Source organism: Quercus suber, unplaced genomic scaffold, assembly GCF_002906115.3.
Source record: "Quercus suber isolate HL8 unplaced genomic scaffold, Cork oak 2.0 scaffold_720, whole genome shotgun sequence".
NCBI classification, from domain to species: domain Eukaryota; kingdom Viridiplantae; phylum Streptophyta; class Magnoliopsida; order Fagales; family Fagaceae; genus Quercus; species Quercus suber.
This window is the reverse complement of record NW_027070160.1, coordinates 39,052-61,955: the sequence shown is the minus strand read 5'-3', so window position 1 is coordinate 61,955 and position 22,904 is coordinate 39,052. Positions and strand designations below refer to the sequence as shown.

The 22,904-nt window shown below is 38.4% G+C and overlaps 2 protein-coding genes across 2 annotated transcripts; one reads left to right on the top strand and one right to left on the bottom strand.

Moving 5' to 3' along the window:
• The first annotated feature begins 2,960 nt into the window (after window positions 1-2,960).
• Window positions 2,961-4,337, top strand: LOC112026521 (putative F-box protein At3g52320). Its single transcript, XM_024059210.2, has one exon. The coding sequence runs from the start codon at window positions 2,961-2,963 to the stop codon at window positions 4,335-4,337; it is 1,377 nt and encodes a 458-aa protein (XP_023914978.2).
• A 1,039-nt stretch (window positions 4,338-5,376) lies between these two features.
• Window positions 5,377-13,473, bottom strand: LOC112026503 (glyoxysomal fatty acid beta-oxidation multifunctional protein MFP-a). Its single transcript, XM_065766573.1, is given in 17 exon segments — window positions 5,377-5,633; window positions 6,064-6,202; window positions 6,286-6,434; window positions 6,673-6,794; window positions 6,909-7,030; window positions 7,146-7,400; window positions 7,478-7,641; window positions 7,744-7,865; window positions 8,085-8,259; window positions 9,071-9,157; window positions 9,242-9,544; window positions 9,657-9,712; window positions 11,311-11,392; window positions 11,532-11,599; window positions 11,689-11,788; window positions 11,791-11,894; window positions 13,238-13,473. Coding segments are annotated over 17 exon segments (2,187 nt in total). The 5' UTR covers window positions 13,341-13,473; the 3' UTR covers window positions 5,377-5,597.
• Between the last annotated feature and the right edge of the window lie 9,431 nt (window positions 13,474-22,904).

The window sequence follows — 22,904 nt, the reverse complement described above, 5'->3', positions numbered from 1 at the left end:
GGGGGGGGGGGTGCACATCATGGACTCTAGTGAATAAACTGGGGGGCTTTTCCTTCCATTTGGAACTTTCCACGATCATATTTTTAAATTTTGGGTTATACAGGTCTTGAAACTCATATTACACAGGTTTCTGACTGAATCCTGCTCTTAAACAGTAATTAATATGGTGAAAATGGGGTTTGTGATCTGCATCCTAATTGGAATCTAGTCCAATCCTGCTGAAGTTTATGGAAGAAGAAGGTCAATTTGTTATGTAACATACCGACAAAGAAGGAATTTTTGTGTTAACTAGCACACAAATCATAGCATGAACCTTATAATTTTGAACTCTGTTCCTCTTCAGTAGATTTAACCTTTTTCTTTTCTGCTTTGGTGATTAACCCATTTTTTTATTAATAAAGATGGATTTCAAAACAATTACAACACACTTACAAGACCCTCATCTTTGCCCAAAATAATTAGAAATCGATTCGAAGAAACAGAACCAATGTGAATTAAAAGAAATAACAAGAATAAATCCTAATGATCAAGAGAATCAGAGTGCTATTGTGTGAAAATTAGAAACCCTAGAATACGAGAGATTGGAATGGATGTTGTCAACACACCAAAAGAGGCTATGGTGGTGTTCATGGAGGACGGTCATTGTTTGGATTTTAATTTTTTGAAATATAGTTTTTTTCTTTTTTTTAGAGTGATTTTTTGTATCCGGTTGTAATCTTTTAATTGTAAAAAAATGACATGGCATGATAACTTTGGAGCTATAAAAATGGACTTTTATGCTAAGTCTTTATTGAATTTAATCTTTTCTCAAAAAATGATTTGATTCGGCTGGATACAAGGACTACAATATGACATAGGGAGTACGAGTGGTTCTTGAACCATAATTCTTCCTTAAGACATGGTAGATTGTAAGTGGTTAGTTATTACTTTTACATGAAAATGCCACTTTTTCTTCACTGCTTACTATCTATCATGTCACAATTGTGAAAAGGTTATGACAAAAAGAGTTGTGGTACTAGATTTTCTCGTTCATAGGTAGTACACAATAATTTAAACCTATAAGTAGTCCAAGTCCAAGTCCAACATACAAAATTTCACACAAAAAGTTGGTGCATGTGCTTACACTGCAAATTTTATGTGGTTAGGCAATATGCCTACATCCACATGCAAGTGGCAGAAAAAAAATTTCCACTATAAAATAATTAAATTACAATAGTAGCACACATACCTCTCACTATACCCAAACTCCAAATACATCATTGGCTCTCTTTCTCACATACAAATTGCTACAAAAAGAACACACACACACACAAGGTTGGGTTCAAGTTATATTTAGTATAATTTTAATTAATGTTACACCACTTGATATTATTTAATTGAATGCAAATTTTGACAAATCTACTTTTAGATTACATTATCTTCATATATTTTCTGTACTTGCAAAATTTTAATATGATCAAAGATCAATAACCATATCATTAATCAATTATTTAAATTCAAATTTTTATAGTTCAAAATAATGCATAAAAGATGGATCAGATAGTAATGGGTAAATCACAAATTACACCCTTGAAATTTGAAGATGTTTAAATTTTACACTCTACATTTTCAAATTTTAGAATTTACCCCATAAAGTTTGAGGGTATTTGTATTCTACATCTTGATATTTTGAAATTTAGATTTTACCCATTAAAATTTAGGGGTTTTTGAATTTCACATCTCAAAATTCTAAAACTTTATGATATAAAATTTAAATACTTCTAAATTTTAAGAAATAAAATCTAAATAACCTTAAAATTTAGAGGATAAAATTCAATTTATGTTTCAATAGTTACGTGGCTAGTGGGCTTGCTGTGCATTAATCCTTAAACTAGGTTTTACCTGAATCCAAGCAGAATTGGCCCACTTAACAAGGACCAAATTCTCAAGCCACACGCAACACTCACGCCATGAATACAAAAAGAAAAGTACAAAAACCCTATATTATATTATTTACGATTCCCTTACCAAACCTAAGAGCATTTGCAGCAGTGGTGGTATAAAGCAATAATGCTATATTTTAGTTCTACTATCCCTAAAATGATGCTGCAGCAGTGGCACAATAGCAAAAAAATTTAGATGAATTGCTACAGTGCACATCTATATATAGATGTGCACTGTAGCTTGAAGCAAAAAATAAAAATATATATTTTATTTGGCCGGACCTCTTTGTTTCTATTTTTTATTCATTTTATCAAATCCAGTTCATTCACTCTCAGTCTTACTCTCTCTCGTTCATCTCTCATTCCTCTCAAGCTCCACTCTCTCAAAGTTGCCACTGCCGCCATCGTCAAGCTCACTCCGGTATGGTACAACTTCCTTCTTTTTTTCATTTTAATCAAACCGTGCCACTCTACTCAGTCCGTTGCTCCTCTCTACTTAGTCCTCACATTTCGTTTCAGCCCAGCGCCGACTGAAGCCCAGCCTAGCGCCGACCACTCCTTGCGTTCTCCACCTCAAAGGCCGAACCTCAGAGCTCCACCCTCTCTCTGTTATCTCATGCCTAGCGCCGATGTGGGTTTGAGTTTGTGTTTTCCGATCTGTTGTGGGCAGTGGGCTTGTACTCGTGGTGGGTTTTTTTTTTTTTTTTTTTTTTTTTTTTTTTTTTTTTTTTTTTGTGGCGGCGATGGTGGTGTTGTTGGTGGTGGTTGTGGCTGTGGCTGTGGCTGTGGCTGATGGTAGAGGTGAATGTGGTTGTGGGTGGTGCTGTGATGTTTTTTTTAGGAGTAGAATATATTATTTTATTGTATTAGTTATAATATTTTATTGTGATGTTTATATTATTTTATTGTATTGAAAGCTAAAATAAATCCACTGCTGCAGCATGTGTATAGGTAAAATAGATAAAATAACTTTTATTGGTGCTAAATAACTAAAATTATAGATGTGCTGCTGTGAATGCTCTAAGGCAAGAAAAAAAGATGAAGTCAATCACTAAAGTTAACAACCATCATCATCATCATCATCGGGATGAAACAGAGGCAGAAGAATCCATAGAGAAACTCCCAGATGCTATGCTGTTGGAGATCCTTTACCGACTCCCTTGTTGCCGACGTGCTGTTCAGTTCAAATCCGTCTCCAAACGCTGGCTCTCTGTTATTTCCAATCCTTACTTTATTCGCCGCTTCATGGATCGCCACCGCCATTATGTCTGTAAGTTTACTCATGTGTTCCAGAATACCATCGAGCTCAACGTAAATACATATATCCGACTTGTTTCATATGATCATAATGATAACCCTTCGTTCAAATTTGACCCTCGTATCGGACTCGAGTTTCTCGACTTTCTTCCTGTTCTAAGTTTACATTATCCAGTTTGCATTCAGGCATCGTTCAACGACTTGTTGCTGGTATGCACCCAAGTTCCAAAAGCCTCGTTTTTTGAGTACTACATCTGCAATCCGTTTACCAAACACTGGCTCAAGCTCCCTCCAATTCCAACTGACGGGACCAGGACAAGGGTTATGATCGGCTTTTTATGCGATCCCTGTATATGTGACTCTGACAGTGACAATGACAGAGAGCAGGGATGTATTACAAATGCTCACTACAGATTTATGGTAGTACGCATTCTTTGTCCTGAAGAAAATACTACTCAATTCCAAACCCAACTGCAGGTGCAGATCTTTTCTTCTGAGACTAATGAATGGCGCAACTCAGTCGTTTCGTCACCACGGAAGTTGAATTTGAATCCCTTCATGCCTATTGCTTGTTACGCTGGTGTTATTGCCTGCAATGGGATGCTGCATTGGGTTTGTGTGAAAGATAAAGAAATTAAAGGCTTTGTGGTGTTCGATCCATTCAATGATTCAGAACAATGCCATTATATCCATCCACCCATCGACCTTTCACTTAGACACTATGTCTCTCTTGGGGTGTTCCGACGGCGTCTTCGAATATTCCAGCTTATTTATGCTGGCAGTTTTTCTTTATGGGAACTTGAGGATTACAGTAATGCAGGTACATGGTGCATGAAACAAAAAGTTTACTTCAGCAACATGGATTTCGGAGACTTTCTTCAGAGAGCAAAGAATATCCATGGTCTAGATTATTCTGATGAGAGAACAAAGATGATGCTCTATAGGGACATGACTTTCTTAGCTTTCCACCCAAATGATGGCGACAGTGTATTCTTACATTGTGGAAATTCCGTTCAATTGTGCAACCTACGGACGGGGGTGTTGAAAAGGGTTTATTATTACAGCTCTCCTGTGAGATCTAAATTCCAACTTGTGCAACCATCATGGCCAACACCAGTTCCTCCACTCCCATTGAATGCCCCTTCCATATCAAACTGAAACCTCAAAGTGGGATTTTCTGGCTTCAAGGGTTTCATTTTTAAAATCCTAGTCATGTTAAAGATGCCAACGCAAACAAGAATTTGTATCCCAAACAATTTGATATACCACAAGTCGTGACATTGGAGGCTGCAAAGTTGTACTAACTCTTCAGTTGAGACTATTGAGTCCAGTATAGCTCCATATTTAGGTAAGTCAAAGGGGCAGTGTTGTTACATGTGAATTTCGCAGTGAAACAAGACTGGGAGTTCATTAGGGATTTCCAAGATTACTGCTTATCGTGATTACAAGTTTAGTCGATAGTCTCTAACTAGTTACTGTAAGTTTAGTTTGCTTTTGAAATTGAGATCATTAATACATGCATAATTACCTATAGTCTATTGGTCCTCGATGAATGACGAGTGCCCCATTGAAACTTACTCCTTCCTAAATGTTATATATATGACTTTTGAAAAGAGTTAAATGTTGTTTGGATAGTTATTAAAAATTCAATTATTGTTGTCAAGGCAACTGTAAATTTAATATGTTTATTTTGGTTATAATTGACTTTTCAACTGTAGACAAGTAGTTAATAGCTGAACCACTAGTAATTTTTACAAGTGAGACATCGGCCCAAAGTAAAAAGACATGAAGTTTAAAAATATAGGAACCAAAATAAAAACTTGACCAAATTGAAATAAGGCAAGGACAAGAAATGTATTTTCACCTTTTGGAAACTATAGCTGAAGCTATACACAAAGTATATAAATAAGAAAGATGGTCAAGTGAAAGCTTTTAACTTTTGAATTCAAACAAAATCCTGGCTTCAAATACCACATGACCATAGATAGTACATCCAGAATCATTACATAAGTTAGGAAAATAAGCATGAAGGACATTAATTAAAACAATAATTCTTCACCTTAAATATAAAAGTTTTTTTTTTTTTTTTTTTAACAATCGAAAGCACTAGCAAAATATTAAATAGCTTCAATTTTTTTTCCTTTTTTTGCTTGCTAGAATAAACTGATTTGTTCAAGGTAGAAGTTAGAACAATACATCACTAAAAACTTTTATGATCTTCATATAGATTACTTGACATGCTTATAGAACATTATTGTCTTAAGATCCCACTTGTTGATCATGTTGTCATGTACAAGTCTCCCCCTCATACAGTATATAGCTCTTCCTGAGCCATTTATCTATAATTATTTCAAGAAAATAATAATAATAATAAAGGAAATTCTTATCCAAGCTAACAATGCAATGACCAAACTGATCTTACATCCGCGATTTTGCTTGCCCCACTGGAGAACTCTGCAAGGCAATAGTGCAAGAACCATTAGAGGAGTATTAGTAGGCAAGGAATTACAATAAATCATCAAGTAATTAAACTTGTTAAATCAGCTTATTTCTGAAATTTTAGTATACTAAACGGTGACCGACCATAATAATCTTGAACCATGAATAGTAAGTCCAATGGCATGAAAGTGGATTCATATTTCAATGATTTGTGTTGATGGGACATAAGCCAGTCCCTAGCTCATAAATAAGTACAAAATTATTGTTTCACTAGAGTGAAATCTACAACATAAGGTTCAAAGGACAATCTTAACTCCTAAGCCCCGTGGGCAGGGATTCACTAGTTCACTTCTCTTAAACTATTACTGTAATGTGTCATGGATTTGTCCTTACGTTATTGCTATATTTAGAAAATAAACAAAAAAAACTGTCTCAGATTTCTCACCAGAGGAGCCCCCTTGGAAGCTCTTTCAGCCAAATAGGCACATGGCTTGAAGAATTCTCCGTATGAGTTTGACCATTCCTCCAATCTTGAATAAATGTATTTGGAACCAAGAGAATCAGCCCAGAACATTATACCTCCCCTGATCAAAATGTACCTCAACAGGTTATAGAAAGAATTGCATGGAGATTAGGAACTTGCACAAAATCAATGAAATTTACTAACCTGTACGGTGGGAAACCCATGCCGTAAACAGCAGCAATGTCAAGATCTGCTGCTTTGACTGCAATACCTTCAGCAAGGACTCGGCATGCCTCGTTCACCACTGGAAAGAATATCATCTCCACAATGTCCTTTTCGGGTAACTTCACAAGCTGCATCCAAGTTCAATTTCATAAAGATTAGGAGAGGGAGGGAGAAGAGGCTTCCATATTTATACTTTTATAAACTATTGTTAAGAACAGCACCATATTGTGGTTTTATGCCGCCGACTTAGATCACATTATGGATCCCCAGCTTAGTAAACAGATGAGAAAAAATCTTAAGAACTAAATAATAAACTCCCTGTGTGTGGGGGGTGTAAAGGAGCACATATGAGAGAGAAAGAGAGACCTTAGGGTCAATGGCTACACCAGAGATGCTCCTTGATTTCTCAATATATTTTTTTAATTCAGGATCTGGGTTAGCTCTGCGTTTGTCATCATACACATAGAAGCCTTTGCGAGTAGTTTCACCTGAATCAAGCGCATGGTAAACCATGAAATAATTAAAGACCCATACTGAATTTCAATAGACTTAAATCAATAGGCTGACCACTTGACCATTCAGTTTTAACAAGAAACCAGCACCTGCTCTCTTATCCTCCTGCAGAAGTGGGATAAGCATTGATTTATAGGTTCTCTCAGGAAAATTCTCAATAAATTGCATGCCAGTCGCAATTGCAACACCAAAACCAACCAAGTCAGCCAATCTGCATGGATAAAAATATACATATAAAGCCAGTTAAGTGCATGAAATCAGATCACTTTAAGAAACAACAAGATCAAGATGACTGAGACATAAATTATTCCACAGGTATTAAATACCTGAAGGGGCCCATTGGCATTCCAAATTTGGTAATTGCCCTGTCAATTTGATAGAGATCTGTGCCACGGTCAACAAGCAAGAGACCAGCTTGTGTATAAGGGAAGAACATCCTGTTGACAGCAAAGCCTGTGCAATTTCCAACCACCACTGGAGTTTTTTTTATCTTTTTCCCAACATCTAGCAAGTCAACAATCACTTGGGGAGACGTCTGCTTAGTACGAACAATTTCCAAAAGTGGCATGACATGAGCCGGACTGCATCAGAGGCATAACTAAATTGTTAAGTAAACAAGTTGCAGAAGGAAAAATAATAACAGTAAATCTCGTATTACCTAAAAAAATGAGCTCCAGCAATCCGATCTTGGGATTTTGTCCTCTCTCCAATCAGGTTCAAGTCAATTGTTGAGGTGTTACTTGCAAGAATGCAATGTGGTGGGCAATATTTCTCAAGATCAGAAAAAATTTGTTGCTTTAAAGAAACATTCTCAATAACAGCCTGTTCCAAGAATCAACAACAGACACTGAACACTTTTTCTCCCCAGTGTGAATAAACAACAATGATAAAGCTAAACTGAAATCCAAATGCATTCCAAACTACCTCAATCACCATATCCACATCTTTAAAGCTTTCATAGTCAAGAACACCCTTGAGAAGAGATATGGTTTTCTCAAACTTCTCTTGAGTCATGTTCCCTTTCTTCACACGGCTTTGCAAATTGGCTAAACGAAAAGAAATTTCACACACCCTTGAGAACTTAACTTTATTAAAATATATATATATATATATATTGGAAAGTCATGTCTACTGGACTATAGCTATAAGTTTTTCATGCAGATTAAGCGGAATACCATACAACTTTTGAAAACAAAAGCCAACTAAAAGTTTCAGTTATAAGATACTAATTATAAGTAATAACCTTTGTGGGATTCTAGCCTCACCTGTGACTCTACCAATCCCAGCCTGCAAGAACTTGTCATTTACTTCTTTCAGGATGACTGGATAATTACTAAGAACCAATGCTGTTGCAATTCCTGAGCCCATTAGTCCTCCACCAAGGATAGCAACCTTCTTCACTCTCCTTGGCACTAAACCAATATCGGTTACCCCAGGTACCTGTTTAAAGTTATGAGAAGAAACGTGCTCAGTTGAAGAATCATGTCAGATAAGTACGGCAGAATCAAGTTTGCAACATCAAGGTGTAAGAGAAAATACTCTAATTCAACAAGATGGGACTGATCCAATGAGACCTTACCTTTGAGAAAGAATAAAAACAAAAATTAAATATTTTTCAAGATTGTTAGGTTTATAAATGTACATATTTATCCAAGCTCCTAAATTAAGAGGATCAGAATTAGTTGAAACTCAAGCTAAATATAAATCTTGTAATTCCAAGCTCAACCCAAGTTTTTAAAGACACCAATATGATTAATATTAACCATGAGCCATTCAATTTAGCATCCTGGGTTTTCACTTCAATGCCAGCTAAACCATACCATAGAATGGCATCACGAACGACAGAGCTCAAAAGTTTGAAGAAAGGTTCTGATACACAAAGAATGTCAACATATTTCAATATTCAATTACCCAGCATGGCTCCAAACTTCCTCAAACTGCCACTAATTTAAATCCTTTACTTGAGTAGCCAAACCTTTATGCAAAATATAAACTAATAATATAAGAAGAACTAAACTAAACATGTCTAAAAGCAAAAAACGTCCTTAAATTCAGTAAATTAATACGAGCAGGTCTCAATTCTTGAAAAATTGAAGTTCAAAGAATTGGTTGAGTATATCTTGGCAGTATATTAATGGTAAACAATAGATACATAAAAAGAAAAAAAGAAAGTCCTATGTGCAGGGTTCTTTTCCTTACAAATTGGAGATGAATCAACAATGCATTGGAAATAAAAGTTTAATTTTCAAACCTTTGATGTTCCACGTTGAGCAAAAAAGATGTGAATCAAACTCTTGGAAGTCTCAGAACGCATAAGTACTTGAAAAGCTTCAGCCTCCTGCAAATATCAGACACAACATCAGGCAGTTGCACATCACTGTTTTTTATGGGAAGTAAAAAAACAGCAGAGACAGAAATGGACCTTCAAGAGTCCAGCCCGGGGACCAGAAACTATACCCTCTTCGATAACATCAATGCAAACCAATGGGTGTGTGAGATTGGGAGCCCGTTTCCGCGCCTGAGCCCTCACAAACTTAAGTATTTCCCTTGCTTCCCCAAGGGGCTCTATCTTGTCAGTCTTGTAAAGACTAGCAACCCATGGTCTTCTACAGTCTAAGATATCGAGAGCCCACCGACGTGCAGTGTTTACCAACTCATCAGGTGAAACGATGGCATCCACAAGGCCCAAAGAATAGGCCTCCTCCCCTTTCACTGGCTTTGATGTCTGTTTAAGAACACCCCCAGAGAGGGAAGAGAAAGAGAGAGAATTGAAGTTTATACAGCTAGCACGTCAAATTAATAGAGCCAAGTGAAAAAGAAGACTAATCATGACATACAAGCATCATTTCAAGTGCTTTTGAGAGACCAACAAGACGTGGAAGCCGCTGTGTTCCTGAGCCATATCAAGAGCATGTATCAAGATGAGCATAATAATCCAAGAGAATTTCATACAACAATATGTACTTGTGCATCATTCTTTTCTTACACTGGATGCTGACTTATACCAAGGCCTCTTTTTTTTTCTTTTTTCTTTTTTCTTTTTATAGGTAATAAAAATTTTATATATCAAGGCCTAATTAATTAAAGAGAATGTCAAGAAAGGGTCTCCAAAATGAACCCTAAAATCAAATAGGTGGGAGAAATTATTCGTTGATTCTATTATTCACCTGTTACTTAACAAGGTCTAGTTGATGAATATGAGAAAAGCTTAAATGGAAGGAACCTACAATAAGATGTGTGTGTGTGTGTGTGTGTGTGTGTGTGTGTACATATTCTTTTAAAGAAGCAAAGAAAGAAAATGATGTGCTTATCTTTAGAGTAGCATAACCAAGTTAAATGAAATGGATAATTTTTTGTGCAGTTATATCTGTATGTATTTATGTACATTATAGAAGTCAGCTTTTATTGACAAATGATGTGGTTTAGCAAATAAATAAAAAAGTACAACGAGATCAGCTCAGCTATTCTGTCTACGAGATCAGCTCAGCTATTCTGTTTATCTACATATGGTATGACTAACACTATGAACCATACTCCAAAGTGCCAAAGTACAAAACCATACTAAAAGCCAAAAGAGTACACCATATCTGCTCAGGAGTCAAAACCATTTTCTGATCCCGGGGTTTGAGATCTATCAAGTGAATCCCTTAATGATCATTACAATCCTACCTTCTGGAAAGGTCAGTGTATGACTTTACTCATAAAGGACCTCCACCCACATTATTCCCCCATCCTTATTAGCCTCCCCCCAAATGAATATCACTCCTTGCTAGTGCAGTCATTGGTCTTGACTCTTGAGCAGCAAATGGCAAACATTTTTAGCCAACTTCCTCTCATAATTGTTCTCCATTAGTACCATATCTGTTGCAGAAATCCTTCTCTAACATTCTCATTAACTAGCTTGATTCTACAGACACATTGTTTCTTGAACACCTACTATATGGTACCATAATCACAGATAGCCCTATTGATGAAGTTGCTATCTCATGATGGTGTCCTATAACTAAATGCATATGTCCCAATTATTTATTCTCTTTGCTAACAAAGGTGTCCAAAGCTCTTTGAAAACCTAACTATTCCCCCATGTGCCAATTCAGCCAAACTATAAAACTACACTCTAAAAGCAACACATTTGACAATCTGTTCCACATGATGGAAGGAAAATCCATGCAAAACAATGAAATTGATCATCTTGAGTTTATCATGAAATGTTTATTTTCTATGTTTGATTTAACGATACCCATGTTGCATAACAATAGACATTGCAAAACAGTAATGTTGTAGTTTTGGGGACAAATGCAGAAAGAGTACTGGATTTTGGAACCCTTCATAGCTTAATTAGAAACTCTAATACTGATATGATCAAATGAAATGCATACTAACCCTTCACTCATCCAACAGGCAACCAATGACATACATAACACAATGATTCCATCAGGACTAAATATTATTTATCAAACATTCAAAAAAATAAGGACAAAGTAGTTATACCTCCAAATCCAGGAATTATTCCAAGCTGAAGTTCAGGCAACCCTAATTGTGCAGTGGGGGTTGATATTCTAGCATGGCATGCCTGATACCCAAAAAATAATAATAATAACAATAATAATAAATAAATAAATAAATATAAAGAAGAAGAAGACGAGAGAGAAAAGATAATATTACAAAGTTAATAGAAGAGATTCTAGTCAAGGAGAAATGGCTACGCATACCATTGCAACCTCTAATCCTCCACCTAAGGCAATGCCATCAATGGCAGCAACTGAAGGCTTTTTTGCAGCTGAAAAAAAAAAGTCAGCATTTATCAAGTACTATCTTTGAAGATCAACTCCAAATTATGAATATGCAGATAAAAATTTGAATACGTACCTTCTACAGTGTCACTGAGAATCTCCATAGCTACATATCCAGGCCTTTGTTCTATCTCCCCTGTAATACATAATTGGTGCTTCATTTTTTTTTTTTTTTTTTATAAAAAGACATATTAATGTATCGTCACTCACCTGTAACAACAATTGCCCTTACATCATCTCTTCGTAAGGCCTGCTCATAAGTGGCTTTTAAGCTGCGTAACACTGCAAGAAAGAGAGAGAAAAGATACAAAATCTCATCAGATTATTTAAAATCCAATATTCTTTTGAAGACAAGACAATATTTGAGCAACCATCTTTCAAAACACCAAAGTGAGCCTGACTCTTTCCCTGCACCTACACAAACTTTGGGGAAATGGGTAAATGGTTCCTTTTTTGTAATGATCCAAATATGACTTCCATTCTCATCCAAACACCAAAGAATCAAGGTTTTATTAGTAAGCTACACACAGTTAGTGGGCCTTGAACCCCCATCCACCACCTTACTATTACAAAGGGGGAAGCTCCAATATACTTGTGATAATGCTCAGCTATATGTGGTCTATTATTCTCAGGTGAAGTTGAGGCTTCTCGCTGTCCTTATACTTCACCAAATGAGTCCATCAAATTCCATGGTAGGGGTTGAGACCTGAACAACTGGTCTTAAAAAGACTAATTTCACAACCCTTGTCATAAATCATAAGAAAATCTATACCCTATTATAATAAAAATATCATAACCAATTATCAATTTAACTGTCAAATAAATAAATTAACTGAAGTTACATATGTTGGATCTTATTTTATTATTGTTGGTAATTACACCCGCACCCCCGAACACCTAGTGGGTTTTGAACCTACCACTTCACTCCCCCACCATGCCTTTTATAAGGGGATGAAGTGTCATTTGAGCTAGGACTCATTTGCATGTTAGATCATTAGTGTGTCTGCAAAATCAAAAGTTGGCATATGCAAATTCGATTTGTTCAAGTTGATTACTATCATGTTATTAGTTATCATCCTGTGCCCACAAATCAAGCTATAAAATTAAAAATTAAAAAAAAAAAAAAATTAAAACTACAAGCATCAATCCTATCCAAACACCCATGCCAGCTCAGTGCCTGAGGACCTCTTTGGTTGTTTTACATTTCATCCTCCATTCCTCAATTAGTGATCCTCCAATCCAAACCCCCCAGTAGCCACAACCATGCCATTGTCAAACCCAATCACTATTGACCTACCAGTACACCAGAAGAATTTCCAAAACACAATTACCAGATTCAGCAATCCACACATCCACTCATATACATGGTTTTGCTAATTGCTAATGTCAATTTCCAAAATTCAATTCAATTTAAAGACCCAGAATTGGATTAATAGGTGATAATAGAAACACAAAATCCCATAACTAATCCAAGCAAATATTTTTGATAAAAACAAAAGACAACAAACAAAAACTTTAAATTTAGCTTAAGAAACCAATTGGGTATGTCAAAAATATATATATATTAAGAATTTGACAAGATCTGGTAAAAGTGGGAAGAAGGAAAGGAAAAAAAAAAAAAGTACCATCAAAAGAGAGGGAATTGACAGGAGGGTTGATGATGGTGATGAGTGCAACCCCATCGGCTCCAACCTCCATGACTGCTCTCCCCTTTGCATTGCTACCCATTTTGTGTTGTAAAGCTATGATCTTTTTTCACTCTGTGTGTGTGTCACTCTCTGTTTTGGTAATGGTCTCTGTGTTCAATTGTGCAAAGAAATATTAATAGAAATAATGTTTTGAGTCCTCGTTTTTAGGATGGGGTTGTTCGGATTGGTTGAATAATTAATTATTTGAGAAGTCGAGTCCGAATGCGTGCAGTGACGTGTGCTAGGAAGAAACTTTAATAGCTTGCTAACTTGGACTTGGTAATAAATCAGAATGATCCACGCACTGATGACGAAAATTCTCAACCCCCACTCGTGCCCATCCAGAGTTAACAGCACACGCTTTTAGACACAGTGGTGAGTGGAAGCGCTTTTCTCTTTTTAAATGCATCTTTATATGCATAGGCTTTCCTTATTTGAGATTTTTAATTTAATTACCTAAAATAATTTTAAATTCATCCATTTTTAGGATTTAAATCATAAGATTAGACATGTAAAATTAGTAATTTAAATTTTTTTAATTTTTAGTTAAATTATAAATAAATAAATAAAACAATTTTTTCTTTAACCTTCATATTTCTCTCTCACATTAGTTGTCAGGTACTAATGCAATTTCTTCTTTAAAAAAAAAATTAAAAAAGAGAATTTTTTTTATCACTAAACTATTTTTTTTCCTACCTCCACATTTTCCTCTCACATTAGTAATCAAGTACTAATACAAATTCTTCTTAAAATAAAAAATAAAATAAAATTGAATTAAGTAAAACTTGTAAACACAAAAAATAAAAAAATAAAAAGAAGTTTTATCCCACAATGAAGCGCATGTGACAAAGTTAGTACCTTTTATAGGACTAGGATTCTTTTTTTTCTTTTCATCTTTCATAAGACTATGACTAGGATTCTGATAATGCATATAAAGTATATTGTGGGTACCATGGGAGTGCTTCACATGTCCTAGGCCTGCTAGGCGTGCTTGGCATTCGCCTAGGCGTGCTTGGCAACCGCCTAGGCATGCTTGGCAACCACCTAGGCCGTCCTCGAATGGCCTTGCATTCACCTCGGCATGCTTTGCATTCACCTCGGTATGCTTGGCATTCACCTCGGATGGTGTCCTTGGAGTCCCACATCGAAGGAAAACCCCCCACTTGCTGCCTTATAAGTTTTGAAGTGAAGGAAGTAGTGTACCATTAGTTTATAAGGCAGCAAGTGGGGAGGTTTCCTTCGATGTGGGACTCCTAGGACACTATCCGAGGTGAATGCCAAGCATGCCGAGGTGAATGCAAGGCCATCCGAGGACGGCCTAGGTGGTTGCCAAGCACGCCTAGCAGGCCTAGGATGTGTGAAGCACTCCTATGGTACCCACATATATCATATAGATAAGTTAATTACACTTAATTTGTTTCTTAAAAAATAGATAAAGTAATTTGATGATAATAATAATAATACCTACTACTATTATTATTATTATTATTATTATAAGAAGAAGAAGAAGATGATGATAGATAAGATAATTTCACTAATTTGTTTCTCCAAAAGAAAAAGAAGATAGATATATAAGGCAATTTGATGATAATAGTAATATATATATATATAAGATAGATAAGGTAATTACACCTCTCCCCTTCTTTTTTATAATTCATGAGAAAATATTGAATGTATTGCCGATTTTAGAAAAAATTACTAAAAAGAAATATATTAAAATTATTATTGTGGGGGGAAAAAGGCACAATCTAACATAGTGGGCCTAGAGCCCCATGTGAGGATTACTGTGCGTCTGAAGAGAAGGAGATGGTAAGGGTGAGGCCCATCTGGAAGAAGGATCCCCAGAAAGAAGGATGGTTGCCATCCAAGGAGACCGCCTTCCATCCGAGGAGATTTTATTCCTCGAACGCGAATAGTATTGATTGATCAAACGTATGGAAGGTCCAAATGATTTTCCTAGCTACTCCAATGATTAAGATAAGCTCTGGGTATATCAGGAGAAGATAAGAATGAGGAAATATCTAAAGGAAAAGCTGCTACCACCGCATTTAAGACACTGCAGCAACTTCTCTGACCGCATTTATGTGGAGAAGACCTCTGAACAGTGTAACCTCACCTACCGCCACTTACAGAGAGCCAGAGGAGATACTTGACGTGACATATACTCAAGTAGGGTAACAGATAAGGAACAAGTGGACGATGGGGATGATGGGAAATGAGGTTATATAAAGGAAAGAAGCTCCTGAGAAAGGGGGAGGGAGAACGAGAGAGAAGAAAAAAAAGGCTTTACTGTAACCCTAAGATCTGTATTCACCACATAATCAATAATATGCCTCTTCGGATACCAATTCTTTACGTGTAAATTCATGCTGGTTTACGCTTGGGGGTTGTGATTAATTGTTGTCGATTCCATAATCAACCTAGCTCTTTCATCCACTCTCTACAAATTCATTGTTTTGGTCTTGGGCCACAAATCCTAACCCTACAATTGACGCCGTCTGTAGGAAGAGCTTGAGTGTAAGGGGAAGCAACAGCAGTTGGTCATGGCCGAACCAGGGCAACAACCGGCAGAATCTGGTGCGTCCCAGCATATAGATCCTTTTCTCAATTTGGAGCGGAGACAAGATCGTGAAGGCAGTGTGCATACTACACACACTGAGCAAAGTCAACCTCGTGAAGGAAGTCATATGTCTCATGCAGAGAAGAATAACATGCAAATAGATTTTGAAAGGTTAAGAAGGGAGTTGCGCCATGCAAAAAGAAAACGTACTGCCTCGCATTCTGATGAAGACTCGGGTGACGAACAAGACATCACTTACGAACAAAGGTCTCGAACACCAATCAGTGAATCTTTTTCATATGAAGATGAATACCGTCGCAAGAAGCAACCTCAAAGGCCATCACATGGAGGGGTGGGAAATGATGCCATGAGCAAGGCTTTGAATCAAATCTCTAGGTCACCTTTTCACGCGCAGGATTGAAGGAGCAAAGTTTCCTCGGCGCTTTAACCAACCAACCTTCACTATTTACAACGGTAAAACGGACCCCGTGGAACATGTGAGCCATTTTAACCAAAGGATGGCTGTCTACTCCAGAGATAAAGCTCTGATGTGCAAGGTATTCCCTTCTAGTCTTGGACCCGTGGCAATGAGGTGGTTCAACAACCTGAAAGCAGACTCCATCAATTCCTACCAAGAGCTCACTCAAACTTTTGGTTCACGTTTCGTCACATGCCGAAGAGTGGCCAGGTCCTTGTCTTCTCTGCTATCCTTGAGCATGCGTGAGGGTGAAACCCTGAAGGCATACTCAGATAGATATTGGGAGATGTTTAATGATATGGAGGGCAACTTTGATGCAATGGCCCTAGACACGTTTAAGATGGGTCTCCCTACTGATCATGGTTTAAGGACATCCTTGTCCAGCAAACCTGTCACTAACATGCGTCAACTTATGGATCGTATTGAAAAATATAAAAGGGTTGAAGAAGATCAATAGGATGGGAAGGGTAAGGATAAGGTTATCCCCCAAGACAGGAAGGACTTCAAGTCGGATCGTCACAACAACAATAAGCCACGGAGAGATTTCGTTGGGCAGTCGGGGTCAACAAATGCTTAAGTAGTCAATACAGTGTTCAAGGAGCCAGTTCATCAAGTTCTAGAAAAGATCAAGAATGAATCATTCTTTAGGTGGCCGAGCAAAATGGTAGGGAACCCTGAAAGACGCAATCACAATCTCTATTGTCAATACCACCAAGACCATGGGCATACCACTGAAGATTGCAGAAGTTTGTGGGATCATTTGGACTAGCTGGTCCGCGAAAGCAGGTTGAGGCATCTTTTGCACCACTCTAGCGGCCGATGAGGTCAAGCGAATTTTGAGTCCGGAAAGAGTGACTTTACGAAACCTCCATTAGGTATTATTAACGTCATTTTCGCAGCGCCAGGAAGAACAGGGTCCTAGCCGTCCAAGGTCATGTCAGTGGCTCGGCTACCAGCAGGGGATATTGATCGAGATCCGAGGAGCTCTAGACCGGCTGTTCTGCCTGTTTTAGGCTTTTCAGACGAAGATAAAGCTGGAACCATTTAACCTCATAACGATGCTTTAGTAGTCACCCTCAGAATCGGGGGATATGATATGAAAAGGGTGATGGTAGATCAGGGTAGCGCGGTGGAGATTATGTATCCTGACCTCTACAAGGGGCTGAATCTCAAGTTTGATGACTTAACTCCATACTGTTCTCCCCTAGTTAGCTTCGAGGGAAGGATGGTCACCCCGAAGGGACAGATACGGCTGCCCGTATAGACTGGCTCAGAAGTAGTGGAAGTGGACTTCATTGTCGTAGATGTTTATTCCCCTTATACGGCAATTGTAGCCAGACCTTGGTTACACACGCTAGGGGCTGTTTTCTTCACTTTGCATCAAAAAGTTAAATATCCATCCGAAAAGCGCGTTTGTGAAATCCGCGGAGATCAATCCTCGGCTAGACAATGTTTGGTGGCTGCCATAAAACACGAGCCTGAAACTGAATCCTTAGTCAGGGCGGAGGGAGATTTATAGCAGTTAAGAGGACGGTTGCCACCCGTCGACGATCTTAATGAAGGCGCTAAATGTGAGGACCTAGTGCAGGTTCTAATTGGGGACAATCCGGAAAGATACTTTCAAATCGGGTCTCAGATACCTCAACCAGAAGAAGAAGAGCTAATTGATTTCCTTAAAAGAAATATTGACGTATTCGCCTAGAGTACTTACGAGGCCCCGGGAGTAAATCCAGAGTTCATTTGCCATTATTTGAGGGTCAACCCACTGAGTGTGCCTAAGAAGCAGCCTTCTCGGCGGCTATCCAAAGAGCATGCAGATGCAGTCAAAGAAGAAGTGATAAAACTCAAACAAGCTGGGGCTATTAAAGAAGTTTTTTATCCCGAATAGTTGGCAAATACCGTGGTGGTAAAGAAGAAGAACGGAAAGTGGTGAGTTTGTGTAGACTTCACGGACTTAAATAAGGCTTGTCCTAAGGATCCTTTCCCTATGCCGAAAATTGATCAACTAGTAAATGCTACTGTCGACCATCCTCGGATGAGCTTCTTGGATGCTTTCCAAGGTTACCATCAAATATCGTTAGCCCCAGATGACCAAGAGAAAACCGCTTTTATTACCCTCATTGGTAATTACCATTATAAAGTGATGTCATTCGGTCTGAAAGATGCAGGTTCTAATTATCAGCGAATGATGACAAAGATGTTTGAATCACAATTGGGCAAAAGCGTTGAGGTCTATATAGACGATATGGTGGTAAAAAGCAAAATTATTTATGAGCATGTGAAGGATCTTGATAACGTTTTTGAAACCCTGAGAAGACGCAAGTTGCGCTTGAACGCCTCGAAGTGCTCATTTGGTGTAGGGTAAAGCAAATTTTTGGGTTACATGGTAACACACAGGGGAATTGAGGTTAATCTCGATCAGATAAAGGCTATTCAAAATCTGCAGCCTCCTCGGAATCCGAAAGAAGTTCAGAAGTTAACAGGGATGACAGCTGCTTTGAACTGATTCATCTCCAGGTCCGCGGATAGGTGTAAACCTTTCTTTTCGCTGATCAACAAGTGGAAGAGATTTGAATGGACTGAAGAATGTGCCTCAGCTTTCCAGCAACTCAAAGACTACTTGGCTCGGCCACCGATTATGTCTAGCCCTGAACCAGATGAGGTCTTGTTTGCCTATATCGCGGTGGTTCCCCATGCTGTAAGTCTAGTGTTAATAAGAGTGGATCAAGGTATACAAAGGCCAGTTTACTGTGTGAGTAAGTCTCTACATGAGGCCGAGATCAGATACTTGCCACTGGAAAAAGCTATTTTGGCAGTAATACTTAGAACACGAAAATTGCCCCACTACTTCCAAGCACATACTGTCGTTGTGCTCACGTAACTCCCGCTTAAGACCGTACTTCGAAGTACCGACTACACGGGGAGAATAGCCAAGTGGGGCACTATCTTAGGGGCTTTTGATATCAAGTATATGCCTCGCACTTCAGTCAAAGGGCAGATCCTTGCAGATTTAGTGGCCGAGTTCATGGAACCCAACTTAGAAGAAATAATGACAGAGAGAGACATGGATAGAAAATCGGTTGGCATGATTTCTCAATAAGATCCTGCCCGCTCGGAGGTATATATGGATGGCGATGCAAACCGGAAAGGTTCTAGAGTAGGGCTAGTCTTGATATCTTCAGAGAGAATCATCATTGAAAAGTCATTAAGGTTGGATTTCAGTGCAACCAATAACGAGGCAGAGTATGAAGCCCTATTGATGGGAATGTCTATGGTCCAAAGAATGGGAGGAAAGGCAGTCGAGTTGTTCTCGGACTCAAGATTAGTTGTGGGCCAAGTACAGGGGGAATTTGAAGCGAAGGATGAAAGAATGCAAGGATACTTGAACCGAGTTAAACGTCTACAGTCGGAATTCGAATTTTTCAGCTTGCTACATGTTCCTAGAAGCAGTAACGCACATGCAGATTCTTTGGCCATACTCGCCACCTCTTCGGAGCAAAATTTACCGAGAGTTATCCTCGTCGAGGATTTCCATGAGCCCACTAGGACAGGAGGGGATATAGTCTAAGTCCACCAGATCAGAGACAGTCTCTGCTGGATGGACCCTATAATCAAATTCTTGAAAGATGACATTTTGCCTGAAGAACGGGGGGAGGCTGACAAAATTCGAAGGAAGGCGACCAGATTTTGGCTATTCGAAGACCGGAAATTATACAAACGATCTTATTCGGGACCGTACCTGTTATGTATTCATCCAGAGACGGCTGAGTCGCTACTAAAAGAGTTGTGTGAAGGAATTTGGGGAAGTCACACTGGAGGTAGATCTTTGGCTCATCGAGCCATTACTCAAGGGTATTGGTGGCCGAACTTGCAAAAAGAAGCCCATAATTATGTAAAGAAGTGCAAACAATGTCAGCCATTTGCGCCGAACATACACCAACCAGGTGGAGTCCTCAACCCACTATTTAGTTCATGGCCGTCTGCACAATGGGGTTTGGATATAGTGGGTCCATTCCCAAAGGCTGCAAGAAACAGGAAGTACCTTCTAGTAGGCACAGACTATTTCACCAAATGGGTTGAAGCTGAACCTCTGGCCAATATCCGAGACGTAGATGTGCAAAGATTTGTATGGAAGAATATCATTACTCGTTTTGGAGTTCCTCATACTCTCATCTCGGACAACGGCTTACAGTTCGACAGTAATGCGTTTCGGAGTTATTGTAGCGAACTGGGAATCACGAATAGGTACTCTACCTCTGCCTACCCTCAGGGGAATGGGCAAGCTGAAGCAGTTAACAAAGTCATAGTTAATGGATTGAAGAAGAGATTGGACGATGCGAAGGGCAAGTGGGTTGAAGAGTTGCCACACGTGCTTTGGGCTTACAGAACTACGCCTCGCAGATCTACTAGAGAAACCCTTTTTTCGATGACTTATGGCGCTGAAGCTGTCATTCCTTTGGAGACAGGATTCCCAACTCTAAAAACTAGTTCGTTCAGTCCGACCAGCAATGATAAACTTGTAGAAGGAGGCTTGGATTTGATCAAAGAAAGGAGAGAAAATGCAATGGTTCGACTGGCACATTCTAGTAGAAACTCAAGCAGGGCTATGATGCCAACGTAAAGCTAAGGCCCCTAGAACCTAGTGATTTGGAACTCAGAAAAGTCGTGGGCGCTGCGAAAAATCCAACCTGGGAGAAATTAGGACCAAACTGGGAATGGCCATATCGTATTACTTCAGGGTCTGGTATTGAGGCATATTTCCTTGAGGACTTAGATAGTCATGTAATACCACGCCCCTGAAATGTAAATAACCTCAAAAGGTACTATTATTAATCGAATAATTTCTTTGGTCACTATGATAACTTGTCATTTTTAATTGTTTCCTAAATGTTTAAACTAAAATCCAATCATGCCTGTAGTCCTTGGACCAAATGATTTGGGTTAGTTAACACTCCTTATCGGTTCTCTAAGTATTTAAACTTAAATCCAATCATGCCTGTAGTCCTCAGACCAGATGATTTGGGTTAGTTAACACTCTTTATCGGTTCCCTAAGTGTTTAAACTTAAATCCAATCATGCCTGTAGTTCTCGGACCAGATGATTTGGGTTAGTTAACACTCCTTATCGGTTCTCTAAATGTTTAAACTTAAATCCAATCATGCCTGTAGTCCTCGGACCAGATGATTTGGGTTAGTTAACACTCCTTATCGGTTCTCTAAATGTTTAAACTTAAATCAAATCATGCATGTAGTCCTCGGACCAGATGATTTGAGTTAGTTAACACTCTTTATCGGTTCTCTAAGTGTTTAAACTTAAATTCAATCATGCCTGTAGTCCTCGGACCAGATGATTTGGGTTAGTTAACACTCCTTATCGGTTCCTTAAGTGTTTAAACTTAAATCCAATCATGCCTGTAGTCCTCGGACCAGATGATTTGGGTTAGTTAACACTCCTTATCGGTTCTCTAAGTGTTTAAACTTAAATCCAATCATGTCTGTAGTCCTCGGACCAAATGATTTGGGTTAGTTAACACTCCTTATCGGTTCTCTAAGTGTTTAAACTTAAATCCAATCATGCCAGTAGTCCTCGGACCAGATGATAGATGATTTGGGTTAGTTAACACTCCTTATTGGTTCTCTAAGTGTTTAAACTTAAATCCAATCATGCTTGTAGTCCTCGGACCAGGTGATTTTTAGTTAGTTAATACTTCTGCGTTGCTATTAATAACTGAAGGTTAACTTTAGAATGAATCCTGCCTGACATTCTTAACTGTGTTTAACATCAATTCTAACCTATGCTAATATTCTTGGTGTACATGCGAAAAGGTCTATCAAACTTTTATAGTACTTGTTATATTCATTACTTAGTAGCAATTTTTATGTACTGTCCTTTTCGAAACCAATTTTAGTTATATATATTATCAGCAGGATAGGGTGATTATGTTTATCTATATTACCATAATTGTAAAGTACAGTTATTTGTAGCAAGAATAAGTCATGTGATATACACCAAAAGGGAAAATAAAGTTCGTCTCATTAACCAAAACAGGATAGTCTACAATCCTTTACATTTCAAAAAAAAAAAAAAACGATACAAAAGAAAAACCCTAAGTATCTAAGATTTTGTCTGAGGGATCACAGGGTCATCGGCCTTGCTCATCTGAGTAACCGTAGCTGTTGAAACCTGATCCTTGGGCTCTGAAGAAGTTCTTTCTTTTTCCGAGTTCTTGCCCTTGTCCTTGGATGGTTCAGCTGGTTTGCTTTAAGCACCCGGTTGACCAGACTCCTTAGAAACCTCAAGCGTGGTCAGAGGAACTTGGCTGACCAAAGGTTGCTCCGAGGCTTCGGGGAGTTGTTCTGGGGGAGGAAGGTCAGACTCTGGGAGCTCTCGGATGTCAGGATCGTAGTAAATGCTCCCAGGCAGCCTCAACTCCAAATCAGCAGGCACCCCGGCAGCATCCAGTGCTTTGCCCCAGGTGATGTCGCAATAATCTCGGCTAACCGAGGCGAACTGCTCCGTTAACCCTTTTTCGGTTACGTCCACACCCAGTTTAAATGCTGCTTTCT

What these genes read in the sequence shown, in the direction of transcription:
- LOC112026521 (XM_024059210.2), top strand. Translation starts at nt 2,961, where the DNA reads ATGAAGTCAATCACTAAAGTTAACAACCATCATCATCATCATCATCGG.